The sequence below is a fragment of the Pezoporus flaviventris genome, unplaced genomic scaffold (genome assembly GCF_033815535.1).
Source record: "Pezoporus flaviventris isolate CSIRO_AGI_PZ_B2104156 unplaced genomic scaffold, CSIRO_AGI_Pfla_v1 ptg000007l, whole genome shotgun sequence".
In the NCBI taxonomy this organism is placed as follows: Eukaryota; Metazoa; Chordata; class Aves; order Psittaciformes; family Psittacidae; genus Pezoporus; species Pezoporus flaviventris.
The window spans coordinates 36920373-36941883 of NW_026892555.1; the positions used below are offsets into that span (position 1 = coordinate 36920373).

Sequence of the window (21511 nt, forward strand, 5' to 3'; positions counted from 1 at the left end):
TAATTAATCTTTAAAGCTTTTTGGAATTTTGCCTGGACTAATATGATTAGTTTATTCATCTTTGTATTGTGCTTGATATCGCATACAGTGGTATTAGTGTTTCCCATTATAAAGTCCTGTTTGATGCCAAATAAGACAAAAATAATTTTGTTAGATGCATCTAAAACTACTTGTCCCTGTCTTTGTGGAAGACTGCTGCTTTCCAGTTACCAATTTAGAATCCAAGCTGCGATGGCTCCAAGTGAAAGAATAGTTACTTTACCTTCAGTACTCTGCGTTGTCAGATGTATCATACTGAGCATATTAATAACATTGCAAAGAATTGTAGTCATAGAGGAAAATAATCCACATATTTAACTAGGCAGCAACAACAACAAAAAAAAGGTAAATTGCTTTAGATCTCTGATGCCAGCAGTGAACGTACATGTTTCTCAAGGTCTGATTTCTGGCTTTTGTCTTCTGTAGATCATCACCAATAGGTCCTCCTGGGCATCAGTAAAGAAGCTTCTTTAGAGCTTTGAGGATAGGGGAAGATTACCTTTTTTTAATTCTTCTTAAAATAATTATTAAAAAATTGAGGGAGGGTAATGGTTCTTGTGGATCTAGTTTTCATACAGATGGCTAAAACAGAGTGGCCCAACACCTTCCATTAGATTGCTGTGTGTCAAGTTGCAAGTGTTTGTAAGGTTTGTAAGCTATCGACAGACGCATTATGGATGCAAGTTAAAATAATTGATTTTATTTTAACAATACTTTTTTTCATATTTAATTTACAGTTTCACATGAATATAGTATGGATGTGGAAAATACCTTAAGTGATCCAGAAGCTCCAGGTTTGTAAATTTTCATGGCTTCAGGTGACAATGTAATGACTTGTGCTTATATTTTTAAACATGCTTTGAAGTAATGTCATATTGACTGTTTCATCACAGTTTTATTTTCAATTTTTGTTAGTTTCAAATAAGCCTGATTTTTTTTTTTCTACGTTACTGTTACATTTGTGAGTTACCGTTACAAATGCAATTCAGAAATACATAAATATCTTGTTCTGTGAGGAATCTTACTGTCTAATCAATGGATTATCAAAGACCTACTTGTAAATACAGATATCATGGACCTTACTATATTGTGTTACTTACAGTGTAGCTTCTTGAACGTGTTTTACAGTCCAGCTGTCACTTTCAAGTAAACCACTGTAATATTAACTCATTAAGTTTAGTTCTGTTATTCTTGAGCTAAATATGTGATCTTTTAAACTTCTCTTGTGCTATTTAGTTGTTGCATGAAAATTTGATTGGAATATGAAATATTAAATATTTTTATTTAAGGTCACTCTGAGTTAATGCTAGAAGATGCTGTGGAACATTACGCAGGTACACTCCAAAGTCTTATTTCTTTTTATTGAAGTTTTATTGAATGTGGTCCCCAAACCAAGACGAACAAAAAACCAAACCAAAATAAAAAAAAAACAAAAAACCACCAAACAAAAAACCACCAAAAATATATAAAAAAAAAAAATTAAAACCCCAAACAAAGAAAACCAAACTCCTGGAGCTCATAGATAGTATCAGTTCCGTAGTGAGTTACTACATCTGTATTTCTATTTCCATTCTGAAAAAATAACGAAGACCTTCACAAATATTACTGTAATGTCATCGTAGTGGGCAGAATTGCATTTTAAGGGTTAGATTTCCAGTTTGTAATTCAAATTGCATAGAAATGTTTCTGTGGGTAAACAATATTTTGAGTTTACCAATGATGTTGAAGTTGGTATGATAAGTGTCAGGAAAAAGGTAGTATCTGAAGAAGAAAAAAAAAAAAGTTTGTAAAAAGAAAATGAATCATAACAGGAGGATTCTAAAATTGTAGAAGTTTTCTGTATATAGATACAATCTTAGAGTATTTCCATTCTGAATTCTAGGTAATTTGTAGATGAGTTCATGAACTGTGTAAGAAAAGCCTGCTCATAGTGTTTTATCTTTTTAAGTCTTTCTCATGATGCCGGAAAATGCTTCAGTTCTTCCTACAAGGTCTTTTAGAAATCTTCACCTTTTTTGAACTCTTAATAACTTTAATACAGTATAAAATACTATAGTTTTGATTATCATATTTGGTCTGAATAAACCATAGATTATTATTTGTGTGTGTTTCATGTCTTAAATTTCAGTGAATTTTTACATTTTTTTGGGGGGGGGGTGTTTTGTTTTCTTTTTTAAACAGAAGATAAAGTGCACAGCAATTATAATGAAGACCATGGTAAGACAACTGCTATATTTTGTGAAAAGATAGTATCAAGTCTTTAATTAATAAGAAAGTAAAATTGCTTTGTCTTTAAATTTTCTATGCTGTCACATTACTTTGCAAGTTTGAAGTTAAGGTTTTAGGGGGTTTTATGTTCAAATCCCCTGTAAACAGTTTATAGCACTAAATCAAGTGTAGAGTATACACTTGTAGAGTATGTATGTACATACATAGTATGTACAACTATGTCCTCTTTTTAGCATACATAGACATGTCAAGTCTTCAACATAGAATGGTAGTACTCGTTTATTTTTTACGTTTATGTAATCTGAGCAAAGGACATAGATTCTTAACTTCAGAATATTTCAGACAGAAAACCTTCAGGTTTATTCTTTGCCATCAGGAAGGAAATTCTGACATCCAGCTTTCGGCTAGAAGTCAAAATCCCATTGTAGGACTTTGAGTGGCCCAAAGGTGTATTTAAGCTCTTAGTGCAAGTTTTTCTCAGTCTACAGAAAAGAATTATTTGCCTCAGCTATGGTGGCCTTGGTGAAATGCGTCTGTTCAATAGAATGGAAAAGTAAAACAGACCTGGCTTTTTCCATGGGCTAATGGTTTACTCTCCTTTCCAGGAGATACTTATTTTACAATTGGTTCCTAATCAGGAATCACTTCTTGTTTCTCACACCTATATATGAATGAGAAGCACCACTTCTAATCTTTACTTTCCGTGCTCCTTCATATGTAGTGACATGAACAGAGAATGCTCAAATGGTTCCTGCCCCTAAGAAGTGTTACCTATACCTGCTTTAATAGTAAGATGTTCATGGAGGTTCCCAAAGTAATCTGCATCAGTTTTTCATAGAATTAGTTCCAAAATCATTGCCTATTCTGCAGTTTCTTGTGGTGATCCCGCACAATAACAGTGAATCACTCTATTTTGTAATTCATACTTTTTTAGTATTTAAAAAAAATCTCATGTAAATAATTTTTTCATATGAGAGTTAGTACCTTTTGCAATAATGAAATTGTCCAAAACATTGGATGAACATTGAACATCTTCAGTTCTAAAATTCACAATACTTATATTGAAAATTCAGACTGTTAGTGAATAGCATTTGTCTATTTTCAGATACTAGCTGAAGTAAAATAATGCATATTCTTAACTTATTTCTTCAGAATTACAAAAATTAGACTGGCTCTTTACTCAAAGATTAGGAGTCTGGGTGGATTTTATAACTGTACAGAATTATAGCTCTTTTTTTTTTTCCCGTATTTCATCTGTGTAGATAGAAATGCTTCAAATTTCAGCATTATGTTCAAATTTGATATTTGGGTTTTGTATAGAATTTTCAATCTCCAGTGAGGGTTCTTATAGCTATTCAGGCCCCCAAACTAGAGAAAGTCTTTGAGAGCTTTGCATTTAGCAGTAATGAACGGGATGCTTAAAAAACAAATTTGTAGGATACTCTGCACAGTGGGCACTCAAACTTTATTTTTTTTTTCCTTTCAGAACCAAAACATGAAGAGCAGACTGAGGCTGAAGATACAGGTATACATATACATACACACACACATATATACATTTATATATATGTGTGTGGGCAGGGTGTGTGTTTATTCCAACACGCATCCATCATCTCTGTGTATTTATATATAAGGAGCATATTAGAAAAATCTTTGTTTCCTATGTAGTTAAAGTAGAAAAACCTCCTAAAGAAATGTTAGTGGAATATAAATTGGTTTGAAGTCAGAGAAGTATTTCAGTTGAGTTACCATAAAAATCATTAAAATAATCCTGTTATTTATATATATGTATTGAAATACGTAATCTGTGTGATCTTCAATCATGATATATTGCCAGTTATACCACAGGTTCATTACAGTCTGTGTAGATACAAAGTTAGGGTTTTAACTATGAACTTAGACACCTTCTTTTAATATGCCATTCTTAAGGACTCATCTCTAAGATCTCAGATGAAACAAAGCTCGTATGTGAGGCTTTTTATGGACATTTGGGACACAGTAGTTCTGCTTAGACACTCAACATGCTGCCTGCCATGAGCTTTGCTCATAACCCTGTAACTGGTACTTAAGGTGATTTGAAATTTGAAGGCTGTCAATACTAGGTCTGCTTTGATGCATACTTTTTGCTACTACCTTTGTGTAATAAGCAGAAGCAATTTAAAAATTACTTGTCTGCAGTGCTCTCTCTGGGTCCTGTATGCTTTGTGGTCTTGAAATAACAGCTCTTTTTTTTTTAAGACAGTCTTAGAATCATAAAATCATAGAATAGTTAGGGTTGGAAAGGACCTTAAGATCATCTAGTTCCAACCCCCCTGCCATGGGCAGGGACACCTCGCACTAAACTGTGTCACCCAAGGCTGTGTCTAACCTGGCCTTGAACACCACCAGGTATGGAGCATTCCCAACTTCCTTGGGCAACCCATTCCAGTGCCTCACCACCCTTACAGTAAAGAATTTCTTCCTTATATCCAATCTAAACTTCCCCTGTTTTAAGTTTTAACCCATTACCTCTTGTCCTGTCACTACAGTCTCAGTCTTCTTAAACTGCTGATTGAAAAAGATATGATTGTTTAGTTTAGAATGAAGTCAAGAAATTCTTTAAGTAAATTTTACATACCTAACACAAACCTGTTTTGTTACCTTTGGGCTCAGAAGTTTAAGAGGACAGTTAAATGAGTTAGAAGGTGCCATATTCAAATAAAAATTAAAATAATTTATCTTTCTATGGAATCCATAACTTTAAGTTGAAGAACTTGCTCATTGTCCTTCGGGAAGGAAAGTAGGATTTACCAGGGAATTGCATGTTTATTAAATATAAGAAAGCCTTTTAAAGGGGAAGTTTATAGAGGGCTTTTTTTTTTTTTTTTTTAAATCGTTTTTAATGTATAGCAGATGGAGTTGATGCTGCAAAAGGTAAAATTTGGATTACTGATCATGCTTAGAAAGATGAAGTGTTTTCAAAATTTCAGGTTTTAAAGTTACTGTGTCTTAATACAAACAACATTTGTTCAGAGGGTATCTAATGAATGCAGCAGTTCTTCAGTGAAACAGGGAAGGAAATCTAAAAAGTAACTTGTTTGGGTTTTTTTCACCTCAGTTTCATTGAAGATCCTGTTTGTTTATAGCAGTTTATTGTTCATAGTTAAACATGCCTGTTTGCTAGCTCTGTTCTTCTGTGTTGTATGAAAGTTTCATCAGTTGAGGGTTTGAATTCATAATTGCTCTGAATTGAACATGTTCTTAGCTGTTGAGGACCTTCTGGAGGAGGTGAATGAAGCCACAGAGCCAGGTATGTATTTTGTAATTGTTATCTTAAAGTTTTTTGATGAAACAATTTTGAAATAATTTTGAAATCTGTAACTGTAAAAGCAAATGAACAAAAAAACACATGTAATTTTTCATTTGTGTTTTTATACTGTCTTTTATAGATGAAATATCAGAAGATTTTGATATTGGTAAAGACCTGTCAGGTATGAGGTTTTAGTTTGGGGGGGGGGGGGAAGTTCTTCCACTTAATTATTAATAAAATTAAAAAAAAAACAAGCAAATGAAAAAGCAGAAAAATGTGCTATATAGATTCACAGTATGGTTTGGGTTGGAAAGGGCATTTAAAGATCATCTGGTCTAACTCCCTCGCCATGGGTAACAACATCTTTCCCTAGACCTAGTTGCTCAAAGCCCCATCCCCTGATTTTGAACAATTCCAGGGATGGGGCAAGGGTGGATGCTATGTTTATTTAGGTTATCCATTTGAAAAATGTGCACTACTATAATTAAATGGGTAAAAAAAAATATTGTTTCACACAACCAACAGTTTTAGCCAGAATCCCTTTGGGGGTGTAATAGGAATGGATGTTAATAACAAAGAGTAGCTAAACTTATGGACATGAAATGCATTCAGTACCTTCTTTCTACTCTTACCGTAGTTAGGTGTTCTGCAGTTTAAGTCTTCATTTTTGTTTGATATTAAATTGATTGGGTGGCTGGTGGGAAACAAAAACAAAATTGTAAACATACTGTGTGTAGCTTTCAACACTTAATTTTCTTTCCAACAGTAGAAAGTGAGCATACAGAAGATCTTGTGGCCACTGAACCAGAGGCATCAGGTTTGTGTATTATCTTTTGCATGAGTTTGTTACTTAGAAAAAAAATGTTAATTTAGAGTAATAGGTGTGATAGAGTGGAAGTCTGTGCTGCAATAAAAATATTTTTATTGCAGTTATGCTAGAAATACCGTAAGTTTTCCTGCAGTTTCTTTTTTAAAGGAACCATAACTGTGGTGTTGGAATCTAAGGTCTTGGTTTTTTTAATGGTAATATTTTAGTGGCTTACTGATGAGCACACTCATCAGTTTTAGAAGTTGAGAGTGCTCCCAGTTCAGAAAAACTTAACTTACATTGATTAAAATGGTCATATTACATCATATGAAATCAAAGATTTCTTTGCTATGCTGTGTTTTCTACCAGCTAGTCAGTACTGTATACTCATGAAAGACAGTATATGTTAGAAATAAAATGGGATGTCTCTCCAGTTTTGAGCACTTAATTTATGGGCTTATGAAGTCAGCGAATATATTTTCCTCTCTTTGATTCTTATTAACTACAGCCAGCCTCCTGGCTATTGCAAATTCTTTTCTCTGACTCCCTCTATGCATGAACAGGGAGCTATGTTTAACCTTTAGTTTTTCAGCAGTAATGGCACTCAGTGACATATGACATGTCTAATTTAAACATACATATGGAAAGAAAGAACTGAATTTTGAAGTCAAGTATTTCACAGTTAGAGCTGAGGACATAATAAGTATATGAATGTTTTCTAAGCCCTTACTGTGATAGCATGTGAAACTGGAGGAGATTTGTGCTTTGAATAGTTTACTTTCAGAATTTTAAAGTATCTTTTTTGAAACTCATTGGCTTACTTAAGTATTAATCTTTCCCCTGAAAAAATTCAGCTGAGGAAGATTTGCATCCCACTTCTGCAAAAGTATTACAGAGTAGTCTTGATAGGTGTTTTGAGCATAAGGGAGAAAATGATCGTTTTGTAAATATTTAGTGAATGTCCAGTTTGAGTTGTTTTTATGCTTTTGACTTGCAGAAGTTCCTGTTCAAGCGGAGGATTATTCAAATGACAATCTAGTGGGTAAGTTTATCTTATATGCTTGTTGTTTTCCCCAAAGAAATGTAGCTATAACTATATAAAAAGTTTGTAAATAAATTACATCTTGGAAGGGAGTGGAAGAACATCAGTACTGTCATTTAAAGTTCTCTCCTGTTTTTGAGGCAATAGTTTTTATCTTATACTGGATAAATGCTGATGATAGTTCCAGGTTATATGGAAGCATTCCAAATGAAACTTCAGACAGAAGAGATTACTCTTACTGCATAGGGAAACAGAAAACTTTGGGTCTCAAAATATGTGTGTATTTCCTTCCCAGAGTAACTGATGGTGGTGATACTGTTACTTCTCTATGTACCAGTCAGATCCAGTGAAGTCTGACTGTGGCACATTCTGTGGGCACTGATCTGGAAACAGGACTGTTTGTCATGCCATCACATTTTTCTTGACATAACTGATTTTAAAAACAAGAGTACTTCCAGCTTTTCCATCTGTGCCTTGACAGTAGTAAGCACATAGTTTACCAAACCATTTTAGATTAGACAGATTGCTTCTGAATTTGAAGATTGTATTGCTACATTTCGTCTGCTTTTTGGAGATAATTGTTCTAAGTTGCTAGTTCTTTTTGCAGTTGTGTTGAGTGGAACAATGAGTTGTATCTCTGGGCTGAGATATCACAGAAGCTGCAATCCAAGAGCCCTGACAAGTATATTTCTGTTCTGTTCTCATTAGCTTGAGCACCTTTCTGGCTTAGTCAATCTTTGCAATATGCAGAAGCTCTTGTGTGATGTGGTGCCAGGTAGTTCTGTGGGGTTTTGCTTTTCCTTGCAGGTTCTTGGGCATGCCAAAAATAGCCAAAGAAGTGAAAAAACATAGGAGGCCTTTGTGTTTGCCCAGAACAGATTTGAGGCATGGTTTAATTCATGTTTTAATTTACATGGTAAACCTTAACTGGGGTGATCTGAAATGCTCATGTCAGTATATAACTGTGCTGTGAGGTCTTTCTAACCTTTTTATCTTAACATGGTGTGTGTTGAAATGTTTGAAGCCACAGGTATTAATAGATGCACTCTCTAAAAAAATGTTTCATAATTAATAAGAAACATTTTTAATCAAAGCTTATATTTGGCATGGGAGCAAGCAGTAGTTACCTATGGCAGCAAAGGCAAAAAGTTCAGGTGATTTGTTGTGCTTTAAGTTGAAAGTGTAGAAGAAGAAAAGGTGTTTTGGCAGAAAATGGTGCTGCTTAAAACAACAAAAAGTTCGTTACAGGGCATTACAGGACAGTTGCAAAGTTTCAGTAGTGGGTTGCTCTGCAGTGTCAGTTGTATTGATATGAAGATGTTGAAATGATCTCTTGACTTATATACACTATTTTAAAGCTAAATTCAGAATCTAGGTATCAACTTGAAATCTTTAATTTGTGTTTTTGTGGACCATGTTCTTACCACTTTTTAGGCTACAATTTACAGCTTGGTCTTGCAGCAGTAAATGCATTTCCTACCTTCACCATAAAAACTTCAGTGTATTGTACAGTAGTGGATGGTTTTCCAAATATTCCGTTTAGATTCATAGAGTCATTTAGGCTGGAAAATACCACAAAGATCGTTCAGTCCAACCATAAACCTAACACTGCCAAGTCCACTAATAAACCATGTCCTTAAGCATTGTGTGTACATGTCTTTTAAATACCTCCAGACATGGTGACTCAACCAACTGCCACCTTACTACAGCCTCCTTTCAGGTAGTTGTAGAAAGTGATATTGTTTCCCCTGAGCCTCCTTTTCTGCAGTCTAAACAACCCCAGTTCCCTCAGCTGCTTCTTATAAGACTTGTGCTCTAGACCCTTCACCAGCTCCGTTGCCCTTGTCTGGTCCTCCTCCAGCACCAAAATGTCTTTCCTGTACTGAGGGGCCCAAAACTGAATACAGTGTTCAAGGTGCAGCCTCACCAGTGCAGAGTACAACAGGTCACCCCTTTGATTGTAGATGGACTTTCAAATAAGGTGGTGAAATTGAACCTAATTATCCACTCTCCTTTTATTGTATTGTGATACAAAGAGATTCCTTACTGTTTTCAGACATGATTAGAATAAAAAAATAACTTGTATTACTCTGAAATAGTATATATTTCTGATCCTTTTGAAAGGGTTTTTTAGATTTGATTATTTTTTTTCTTTTTTCCCTTCATGAGGAAGAAGTGAAAGAATCAGTCACAGAATCATGGAATGGTTTGGGTTGGCAGGGACCATGTAGTTCATTTAGTTACGACTCCCCCTGCCATGGGCAGGGACGTCTCTCACTAGATTAGGTTGCTCAAAGCCCTGTTCAGCCTGGCCTTGAGCACTTCCAGGGATGGGGCATCCACAACTTCTCTGAGCAACCTGTACTGGTATCTCGCCACCCTCACAGTAAAGAATTTCTTCCTGTTGTCATCTAAGTCTCCCCTCTATCAGCTTAAAGCCATTCCTCCTTGTTCTGTCATTAAATGCCCTTGTAAAAAGTCCCTCTCCAGATTACTTGTAGGTCCCACTTTAGGTACTGGAAGGCTGCTATATGGTCTCCCCTGAGCCTTCTCTTCTGCAGGCTGTTTATTCAGTTATTAAACACAAAATAACTACTAGATGTAGTACCGTGTATGTGATTCTTTGTTTAGCAAGTAGAAAACGAAAATAATTTGATCAGCATAAAATCTGCGACAGTGTGCTGACATACTCAAGAATCTTTAGTACTTTGTGTAGTTATGTGGGAACCACTTTGAAGGCAGAAGAATCATTGTTTATCAGTTTATGTAAAAAGCTCATTGTTTTGGCACATAAAGTAAAATTCAAATAGCATCTCTGAAAATTAAGAAAAGAAGCAGGAGATGTAATTAAACTACTAATCAGGAATAAAAATTTTACTACTGTTATTATGTTTTCCTGCTATTAGTTGTTTATCTGCCTTTTTTGGATGTGAAAAATTCAGTTTGAAGGCAACATTATTCTCACATATTCCTCTTAGACTGCAAAATTCATATTTATTACTTTGGTATTTTCATTATTATTTGTGATGGAGGATTCAGTATGAGGGTTTTGTTAACAGAAGTCCTTTTTTTGTTCATGTGATTTCATTTCTCAGATATTCAAAGCTAGTATTTCCTGTTACGTCAGCAATAATACTAGTAAAGTTCATTGTACTAGAGACAGTTGAGAACTCTCTTCTGAATGAAGAAAATGTTTATATGCATATATATATGCTTTTTACATATATGAAAGGTTTTAGCTGTTTATATAATAAGCATATCTTCAGGCAGCATAAAGGATATTCAGAAATACCACTGTAGAGTTCTTATTCTTCAGTAATTTAAATACGTACAACTTTGTTTGAAGCATGACGGCACCAGTTTTTATCACGTTAGAAGCTGTTGTTTGATTTTATCTGAAACATAGGATCTTACTTGTTTTGGAAAGAAAACAGGAGATAGGATGAATTTAGTTATGAGGAACATTCTCATATCCCCAGTGAGGAGATTGGGTGTGGGACTTGAATATGCCAGAATGCAATTGAAATTTTTTGCTGACTTCAGGGCATAGCACAAAATAAATACAGTAGGCAACTGCATCCTTAGGTATCTGTAGGTACGGTTTTCCAATTCTTTAAGTTTACTTCTAAAACAATTACCCGTATTTCTTTGCAGCAGGAGGCTATTTGAAGTAGTTGTAGACTGTATTCTTGTAAACTAATGCACTTAAGTGGTATGAGAGGTCAGCTTGAAATATTTCCTATTTAAGATTTTTTGCTAATCCTGTTTTATACTGGCAGGAGGGGTTACTTGCTGAAGACCTATTTTAAGGGAGTCATATTATAGGTTTGGGGATATTTTTACTCTCTCTGTCTTAGAGTATTTTGATCCCTCTCGTAAATGTTCAGATTTAAAATATCTAAGGTTTGTTCCACCACCCCCTTCCCACTTCATCTACATTTATTTTACTGCTGAAATCCTTTACCTGTAGAAAAGTTTCCGCTTTAGAACTTTGACCCTTCCTCATTCCCTGGCTCCTTTTTTCCCATTTTGAGTGTCCTTGACATAAAAAACCCCTAGTGAGTTTAATGTATTTGTGCCATGGCCTAGATTTCCTTTACAAGGTATATGAAGTGCCATATATTGAGGAAAAAAGTTACTGCTTAGGTAAATATTTCAAAGTTTATATTTCCCACCTTACCTAGCAACTTTGTGCATATTCATTATGATAGCTCCTAGAAATGGTAGCTTTTTCAAATTAACTAATCTGATACAAAGTTGCATTTTTTAGCATTTAAGTTTAAGATTTTTTTTTTCTGTGGTTGTTCTAGAGTAAGTTGTGTTTTGGTTGGTCCTTTAATATAGATTTCCCCTTATTTTTTCAGATACTTAAAGCTTCAAAAGAAAAGTCCCTACATCAGGAGGACCAGCCCTAACCATACGCTACAAAAGGGGAGCAGATGGTTGTAATAGATCTTATGATGTAATTACCAAGCAGTTCAGGGTTTGGAGAATGAACACTAAGATACTGTAAATGGGTTTTAGCCAACTGTCATTTTAGTAAGGTTTTTTTAACACTTGAATGTTTAATTTACATTCCTGTCTGATTTCTCCCCTCTCCCCCCTTGGTCAAGTTTAGTGAATTCATTATTTTTCTTCTGTGTTTGTGATGGAGTTGCAACTTTGAGCTACATTTCTGATGTGCTGTTCAAGCAATTGTTAATAATCTATTTATAATGCAGCAGCAAGTACACTTTTTTTTTTCCAGATTTTAGTATATATCTTTTGTTGTGGATTCATACAGTATGTACAGAGCAGTTTGGTCACATGAGACATATAATATTATGAATTCTTAGATGTCTTACAACTGCTGATATAGCATACAACCTAACTGCATTTTAGTGAAAACACAAATCAGGCACACACTATGCTGTGAAGTTTGAGTTGCATCTCTTTGCACTGATGTTATGTCAAAAGTTACACTACATGAATTTCAGGTATTTTTAAAATAGTCTAATAAGGTACAAAATGTGTGTGTTTAATTCATGGTAGTAAAAAGGCAGTTTACTAAATTACTTTTTTCAGAAAACTTCTATGTGTGAATTCAAACCTTTTATTTATTAACATTTGGTTTTTAAAGCACAAATGTATAGAAACTGCGTAATAGCTTGGCAGGGAGTCTGTACATTGCAGTGAAACTGAGTTGCTGGAATCAAGTTGAATTCAGTAGAATAATAAAAATAATAAGAAATAATGCTGAATTTAGTAAGCTTTCTATACAGTGAATTATTTTAAGTCAAATTTGCTTAAATACAACTTGTAAAATCTATTTAAAAAAATTGAAAATTCAACCTTAAGAAAACAGGATATCAAAATTTAAGACCTAACATCATAAATGCTCTTGTAAATGGTACGTCTGATATTTAGACTTCAAGTGATTTAGAATTTTAACATAACAGGTGTACTTTTTACCTGTTCTGTGCTGCTGTTCCACAATTACAAAGCCTTTTTTTTTTGTTGTTGTTGCCATTTTGCATGTGTTCCTTTTTGGCTCAGGAATGATTGCTGTGATTTTAGGAAATTGCTAAGCCTGAAATAGGAGGTTAGAAGAAATAAGATAAATTTTGAAGGATAAAATAAAATCAGTTTGGTAACCCTAAAGGTGGTTGCCTTTTGTTTGACAGGGAAATTTTAAACTTCCATAGTACTGTTTTGAAGTCAGGTTTTTAGTTGCTAACGTTTATAGTGAAAGGGGCATCATATATGCTTGCCTTTTTTTGTTTGGCGTTTCAGTAAGACTCCACTTAAGTGAGTGGTACCTCTGATCAACAAACACAGATGTCCCAAAGTGGTTTCTTTAGACTTTTCAGGAAAGCAATAATACTCTTAGACTGTGATGTGGTTTGGGATGGGATATTCTGGTAAAATTACCTGTGATTGTGAATTGCAGAGCAATAATTTTTACAAAGCCATATTCTGTCAGGAAGCTTGGGAATAATTTTAGAATGGTATATGGAAGACTTATATAAAACAGTGGCAGCCTGTTTGTAGAATTATGGGACTGTGAGAATATATTATGCTGTGATCAACTTCTAAGTATTTTGTAACTGGGTATGTGATTTTATGTGCTTCATGTTTACAAAAATATGCCAAGCTGAGCAAGGTCAAGTGAACTATTAAAAAGTGTATATTTAATCTGTTTTAATGTTTGGCTGCAATAAAACACAGAAGAATCTATTTGTCTTTCTAGTGTCATTATTTTTTCTAAAATGTGGTAGATGTTAATTATGGGGATAAATACTTGCCCCATCTACAATGAACATTATTATTTTTCAAAGTTACAATTTGGAATGTTTAAAAATATATTTGAGAGATTATTTAGAAGGAGAAAGAAATGTAGCAAGTAGAAGAAATTTTTTTCTGGATGGTATTGTGTGAAGGAAATGGGCATTTCTTTAAGGTCTGTGTCTTCAATAATTGTATTGTGTTTCTTCTTTTTGCAACCAGTTTGGCCTGAGTTTTGCCCATGATATATAATTTCTATTTGTAACTAAAAAGGATGAGATAGTGGTCTTTAACAGCCATAAATGTGTGTGGGAAGTATGATATCTACCTTTCATAGAGAAGTATTCTGGGTTATGGTCCAAAATTTAAAACAGAACTCTAGCAAGGACGTTATGTCTTTGCAGTTCTTTGGTTTAAAGCAAAAGTATTTCCTAATCTTTTCAGTTTTCAAGCACCTCCATATTTTTATGATGAAATGCTGCTGAATAAAGAACAGTAGTTCAAGAAAAGGAAAAAGATTTCATCTTTGTTTTCACATTGCTACATTGCTTCTTGCTATATCTCACTGAATTTGTGAAATCTTGGATTCTGAAAATTACAGAAAGAAATCAATAAGGAAAGCAAATTTAAATAAAATACTAAAGTTTAATTTTAATATTGAAAATTTAAGTGACTTTCTCATTCTTAGTGATAGGAAAGGTATTGTATCATGACCCTATTCTTTCTAAGAAGTAAATTGATAAGATTAAATATAGGAAAGAGACTGGAAAATATCATATTTTTACTGAATATCATTATGTAATTTTGAGTTTCAAAAATTATGTACATTTAAATAACAAATTGTATTGTACACTTACAGTGTTGATTTGGTTTCTTGCTACAAGGTCTGAAACTATTTTCAGTTGGCTAATCATTTGGGTCATGGTTACATGCACTCACAAATATTTATAGACATACTGTTATATGAAAGATAAATTTATTCTTTATAATAGAAACCTTCTTAGGAATACCTGGTGCATACGTTACCCAGTGATAGCAGTCCTAGACTGTAGAGATTGGTTAAAACAATTTTGTCTGATCTTGAACTAGATTTATTTTGCTGGAAACAGAAGTTGAGTAATGGATGAGAGTGGTTTGAAGAGCTAGGAAATTTTTTTTGTTTAAGTTAATGACAAAGTAGTCTCAAGGTTTACTATCATATCCCTGTATCAAGATTATATGATACTTACTATCATATCTTTGAGAGAGCATATTTTTAAACCTTTGTCAGAAATAGCAGATGCTAATTTAGCAGAATACAGTTTGAAAAAAGTCTGAGAATTTGGAGAATAGATCCTAGTGCATAGATAGGTGTAGAGAACTGTAGGGTTATATGTTGTGTGAGCCTCAGTAAGGAAATGTGAAGCTAGGCAAGAAATGGGAGGTAGGAGCAGGCTATAGAGTGATTAGTTCATACCTCGTTCTTCCTGTGATGGAAGAGAAGTTGCAGAAATAACATGATTGCCCAAGATGGGTGGAAGATGGTCACTGAGTAGAGGGAATTAAAGAGGAGATGTCAGGTGAGAATATCAACTGTTGCTGATAAGGCAAAAGGTTCAGAGAAAATGGATGGCTAAGTAGCATGTTATATAACGGTTTACTATCCTGAGTTGTTCATGTGCTTTTAGTTGGTAAAAATAGTAGAAATACGAGTATATAAACCATTGTGTTTCATCTGGAGCTGCATTATTGCTCTTTTTAAAAATACTGTATTTCTGATGCCATACAGATGGACATGGCCATTTTATGTTTTGTGTGGTATATGAGAAAAAAAACCACAAACAAACAAAAAACAAGCAAAAATAACCAAGCCAATATTTTAGCAAGTACTGAAACACGCTTTCGTTAATACACCATTATAGTAATAATATTCCTTCTCCAGGTTATCGCATAGTATGTAACTGGCTCTATAGATCTTTTTGTCATTTCTTTCAGTTTAATTTACAATCTGGATTTTATGATGCAGTTGAAGAGGTGAATGACTTTTAATGTGGCCGTATTTATTTAATTTACCATATCATAATCAAGTTAATACTTATTCTGCTTTGTGCTGAATATAAAAATCATTTGTACTGTCCGCACATTCTGTAGTAGTAGTTGTCACCTTGTAGTAAAGGGTCAAATTAGAACGTGAAATAGTTTGATTTCTTGTGTGTGTATAACTCAGTTTCTCCAGGAAAAAAAGCAAAGGTTCTCAGTGTTTATATCTGGTGCATTCACAATATAAAGCTTCTGAGCAGTTGGTTTAAAAAGCTCTGAAGATTGAATATCCTGACAAGCTGTCTTTAATTGACTTAGGAATGAAATAAAATGTTTTTTTCTAGATATAAGTATACCTCAAAATTAAAGAGTATATGTTAGAGAGGAAAATAACTGAAAAGCCAACTGACCTCTTGTTTTAGTGTTTTCACTTGAGCTTATTGGGAGGAAATACTGGAAGCTTATTGGGATGAAACTGGAAACAGAATATTAGAATTGTGTGGCAGGATGCTTTAAATGTTACAGAGTAGGGCAGGATCAAAAAGTGCTGAGAGAGGAGAAAAAGAGGAGAGAACAAGCCTGTGTCTTCGTACTACCTTCAGAATATAAGTGTATGTGATTTTGGAGCAGTATGTCGTCTATCTTTTGCTGCAGACTCTTGTGCTTAGTTAATATTTACCTGTGCATTCAGATGCTTACAGTATTCATGGGTTAAATTATTTTAAAAGGTGAAGCAAGACCAAAGCTTCCAAGTTCCCAAGTCACTTCTGAAAATGCGACCTGGGTTCCCAAATGATTTTAATATTTTGTACATTTTAATCATAAATATATGTAGTAAACTAGTGGTCCCAAGAGTTTTTACTTATTGAACTGTTTTTTTTATTCCCTGCAAAATAGCTTGCGTTGTTAATGCGTATCATCGAAATCTACCAAATATCTAAGGGGAAAAAGTTTATCAAATCTTTTGTGACAGGAGCAACAAGGTAATATTTAAAGTGTCTGTAGAGAAAGAGCTTTATGTGACTATATAGTTCAGACGGTAATCTATGGTTACTTCAAAAAATACAAAAGTTTTTGGCCCAGTGATATTTTGCATGTAAGCTGAATTTTATTGTATCTCTTATCATAAACAATTAACATAAATTTATTTCAATGAAATAATATTTTTAATATTCTAGGGAAAAGTGAAAAAGAAACTGAACAAGACAAAACAGAAAAAGGTAAGTCTGAAACTAACATTCTGTTCTTCTGAAAGTCAAAAGCATGCTTTCTGAGAGGATTGATTTAAATCATATCAAATAGTAGTGAAGCTTTGTTCCTGGGCAATGTAGATAAACTGGAGTTGAATAAACATCCAAAGCGTGTTTGCTTTTGTAAGTGGATAGACATTTCCAAAGCTGACATCAAGATACTCCCCTCTTACATTGTCACAGGCTGCTGTTAAAAACTTCTACTGTTTCGGGAGTCAAGTGTTCAGTGTTACACTCCTAGATTAGGACTCAGGAAGTCACCAGCCTCCTCCTGCATCTGTAGGTGAGAGGCAACCTGGGCTGCCCAGCCAAAAAAGCTGGGTTCGGCACTGTCTGCTGTACTAAGCCTGGGGAGAGAGGTGGCACTAAAATCAGTCCTTGTCAACTCAGGAAGGCTAAGGGACACGCAGAGGCAGGTTTGGTTGAAAAGTGAGGTTTTGCTAAGAGTATTTGTGAATTTGTTCTCCTTACAATCACATCGGTGATGGCACCATGTGTTCCCTGTAACTGCATGGAGCTTGCACTATCTCCTTCATTGGGATCAGAGTCTATCTGATTTTTGCGTATATTGGCATGTATTGAATATTCATTTATATTGGTAAAGAATTTATATAATAATAGGAAGAATCATTCTTTTGCAATGAGTTGTTTCTTTCATGCACTGAATATCAGCATAGGTAGTTACAATAATTTTCACTTTTCAAAACTGATAAAATATGAAAGTGAAAATGAAGTTGGAGCACACAGTTGTGTTGTATCAGGGACAGAGGTATACATAAGCCACGCTTAGGATGATGTCATTCCACAATTAGCCCCACAAGTGTCATTCTGATACCAGGGTCAACATTCACCTCAGTTTACTATAGGTCTTTATCTTTTCATACGATATGTAGGATGTCCAAAGTGACACCTGTAACCTGCATAACCTGTGGAGGTTATATGCAGTTCTGGCTAAATGTAGGGTTTTTTTGCTGTAGGGTGAGATGAATTGCCACCTAAACTTGACTGAGAACCTTATCCAGAGCTCCACTGGCTATGGGAAGAGCTTACATGCTTAGCTCACCTCCAGCATTATCACATCAAGTTGAATGGGCTGAGTTCCACCCTTGTAAGCTCTACTTTTAAGGGTATACATACTACCTGTTGATTTACTTACATATTTAGTTGTAGCCTGCATCAAAAACGAGCTCTAGGCAGAATGACTGATGTTGTACTTCATAGAAATGTAGTTCTCAAAGCCCAAAACTGCTGCACAACACCATCCTGAACTAAATGTGTAGGACTTCAGAATATTAGCATGTATTTTTGTACAGAAAGTCAATGAAAAAATTTATTCCCGGTCTTGTCAAACGGTTGCTTGATTCTAACCTTTGAATGAAGCCAAAAGATTCCATGATGAAAGGGAGAGGTGAATGATGGAAATGCATGCCAAAAATAAAATTATCATTCCACAATTGTTTCTTGCAATCAGCATCTGACCAACCAATAGTAATTTCAGAAGAAAACCCTGTAGAATACTTTTTACTGCAAGGGAAATTGTTCTGGAATAAATGCAGCTAAAGATTTATTATAGTCATTAGATTCCACAGCCTTATTAGTCCCTAAAATGCCTCAGTTTTTATTGTCTGATTGCTTCCACAGATAAGCTGATTATAAAGGTATTGCCTGTTCTGGCAGTACAGTTTAGAAGGATCTTTTAATTATTGTAGTGCTACTGGCTTTAAATTGTTGAGATGCCATTACTTGTTTTTATATCTTCTAAGTTATCATTTATAGAACCACATAAACCAAGTGGATCACTTACACTATCTGTATCTCACCTAATGAGCTTCCCAAACAACAGGGCAGTGACAGTTTTTCATCATCATCAAATTCTCATTTGAGCACCCACTGAGAGGCAGCACAATTTCAGAAACTAATTTGGGTAACTATATGGGCCTAGTATGAGGAGAGAGGACAATTACTTGGGTAAATCTTGAATTGTGGGTAGAAGTGATTGGTCAGCTAATGTGCATATACATGTTTTTCAGCCCATAACTGAAACTGGAACTTGGAAGGTTGGAGTATTTGAGGGAGGGTTTGGGTGGAATTAGTAAAACAGAAGGTCACAAAATTAATTGGAAATATTACAGACAGTGATCATCTTTATCTAGTTGTCTTTGTCTTCTAAGGCACCCTTCCACAAGTTGCCAAGAGCATTATTACTGAATTTGTATTGCAGCAGGGATAGGAGGGGGTTTAGAAAACCAAGCTTATGGCTCCCCTGGAAATGGCTCCCTTAGAATTTGATGGTTTAAGAAGGAGAACTGGCAAGAGGAGCCTTTGTTAAGAAGGAGAACTGGCAGGAGGAGCCTTGGCTGTGAGACCACATCACATTAAAAAGATTTTTATTTCAGATCAGGCTTTGAGATGGCACCCCCCACTTGTCTACTTCTGTCAATGTGAGAGAAACAGAGACATCATTATATGGTTACGACCTCTACAGTTTAGAACTTAAATAAAACTTACCTGCTAGTCATAAGCACAGCTTACAGTTAGTGCAGCAGGATTGTTTCAGTGTAGTTTTCAATGCAAAAACTAGAAACCATCTGTCCTCAAGGTGGCTGTGAAGACTGTGGTTTATCTTGAATCCTTATGCCTATGAAGTAATTAACTAAAAGCCAGAGTTGTGGCTGCTTTCTGTTTTGAATGCCAGTAGTTGCAGATGCAAGATAGAGGAAGCTGCCAGGAAAGCTCCCTTAACATACTATAAGGCAAAATGGAATAAAAAAACTAACCGCAAGAGTTAAATCCCACTTATGAGGTGGTTTGTTAGAAAAGCAGCAGTGTCATTCTATCCTCATTTTCTCTCCCCACACCCTCAGAGACTGGGATATTATGGTCTTGCTATTTCTGAGGAACTAGAAGTTTAACTAAAGACACGTTTAAGAAGAAATACTCATGCCAATTGTGTAATATGGACTCATAATCGCTGAGGAGTCTACTGCCCCTCTCCATTGACTGAATCCTACAGCATTAGTTTCCAAACATTAAAGCAGTACAATTTAGCTGATGTGGAAGGCACCCTTTTTCCCATACCTCAGAGTTGAACCAACCAGGATGTCAGTCATCACTATCAATGTATGGGACAGGCCCAAGTTGCCAGCTCCAGTGCAGCAGGTAAAGCTTGCCCTCCCGCTCCACCACTTTCCTAGGCTCTGAACATAAGAAAGGGAGCAGAGGACTTAGGAAAGGTATTAGTACTGAGAGCAAAAGATGGAGGAAGAGGAGAAAAGGGCAGCAAGCATGGGTGGAAAATGGCCTTAGCTAGTCCCAGTTGGGATTTCTTCCTGGCCATAGTTGCATATCAGCTAACAAGCTCACTTGTTTGTGGTGTCCTTCTTCCTGGCAGTGCTTATCATGTCAGAATCAAATCACGGAATTGTAGAATATCTGCTCCCAAATTTTTGCAACGCACAAGAGTGAGAGATGATTTGTGTTAAGTGTATGGAAGTGCTTAGTGGTTTTCAGAGATAAGCACTAATTGTTCTGAGACTTTTAGTAGCAGTGTGATGTTGCCTCCCACTTACTTTGCTCAGGAGCAAAAATGTGCATGTGTCCTTTAATCAGAGGTTTGGAGGATGTCTATAAGGAAAAATCAGTTCATGCTATGTGTTGTGTTCAAGGTATCCCATTCTTTAAATGATCTTTTCAGAAAACAACTAATTGAAGTCTTTACAGTGTAGACAGTATCGAGACCCAGTTAAAAATAACTTGCTGTTAAAATGCCAAGTACATGGTGTAACTGTAGGACATAAAGAAATTGTATTTATCATGAAAGATAATTGTGATAGTATTCAATATTTTTGTTCTGTGCTTGTTAATGAAATTATTAACTCTTTTGAGATATCAGGCTGATGTCTGATCAGTTTGGTCAAAGGTGTCTCCTCTTTTAGGAGAATGAAGTTTTCCTTAGCCTCCCTTTCAGGAGAGGCTAGAGAGGGTTTATTTACTCCATTACAGAAGTATTCTTACTAGTTATTTCTGATACAATATTTCTACAAGTTTGTTACAATATTTCTACCAGTTTGTTCTGTATTGTTTTGGAGTTATGATCAGATGTAATTAATTTTTTGCCATGTACTGTGTACCAGTCACTATTACTTTCCATACATTTTTTCCCCTGGTACTTCATGATATTGGTTTGAATGCACTTACCACATTAACATAATTGGCTTACCTGGCATTTTACACTGACTTCAAACTTTGTGTTCTGCACAGTTCTACAGGAACATACAGACATTTGATCATTTGAAGACATTTGTCTAGAAATTTTGGAAAAGTTTCATTTCTCGACTGTTATCTCCTGAAATATCTTTTTGTATTATAAGTTGTAAAGCATCCCAAAATCATGTTTGCTTTATAATTATGTGAATAAAATCAACATAAAAGTTGCAAAATTATTTGCCTGATGCTGTTTGTCTGGACAGTTACTTAAAAGAAAATATAGATCTGCTTCAGATGAAGATTTACCGAACTTGATTGTTAATGTTACTAGCCTTTTGGTTTTAGAGCAGAAGTTAATAATAGAG

The 21511-nt window shown here is 34.9% G+C and overlaps 1 protein-coding gene across 7 annotated transcripts in view; it reads left to right on the forward strand.

The window, feature by feature from the left end:
* Window positions 1–21511, forward strand: part of ASPH (aspartate beta-hydroxylase) — a 111200-nt gene that overhangs the window by 46182 nt on the left and 43507 nt on the right. For 4 of the 7 annotated variants that reach the window (XM_061448394.1, XM_061448397.1, XM_061448398.1 and 1 more), the window contains 9 exons: window positions 777–833; window positions 1329–1373; window positions 2221–2256; window positions 3755–3793; window positions 5513–5557; window positions 5697–5738; window positions 6324–6374; window positions 7363–7407; window positions 16869–16910. In XM_061448394.1, coding sequence (XP_061304378.1) covers window positions 777–833; window positions 1329–1373; window positions 2221–2256; window positions 3755–3793; window positions 5513–5557; window positions 5697–5738; window positions 6324–6374; window positions 7363–7407; window positions 16869–16910 — 402 coding nt within the window. The remainder of the gene's footprint in view (window positions 1–776; window positions 834–1328; window positions 1374–2220; window positions 2257–3754; window positions 3794–5512; window positions 5558–5696; window positions 5739–6323; window positions 6375–7362; window positions 7408–16868; window positions 16911–21511) is intronic. The other 3 variants (XM_061448396.1, XM_061448399.1, XM_061448400.1) reach the window with 3 other exon arrangements.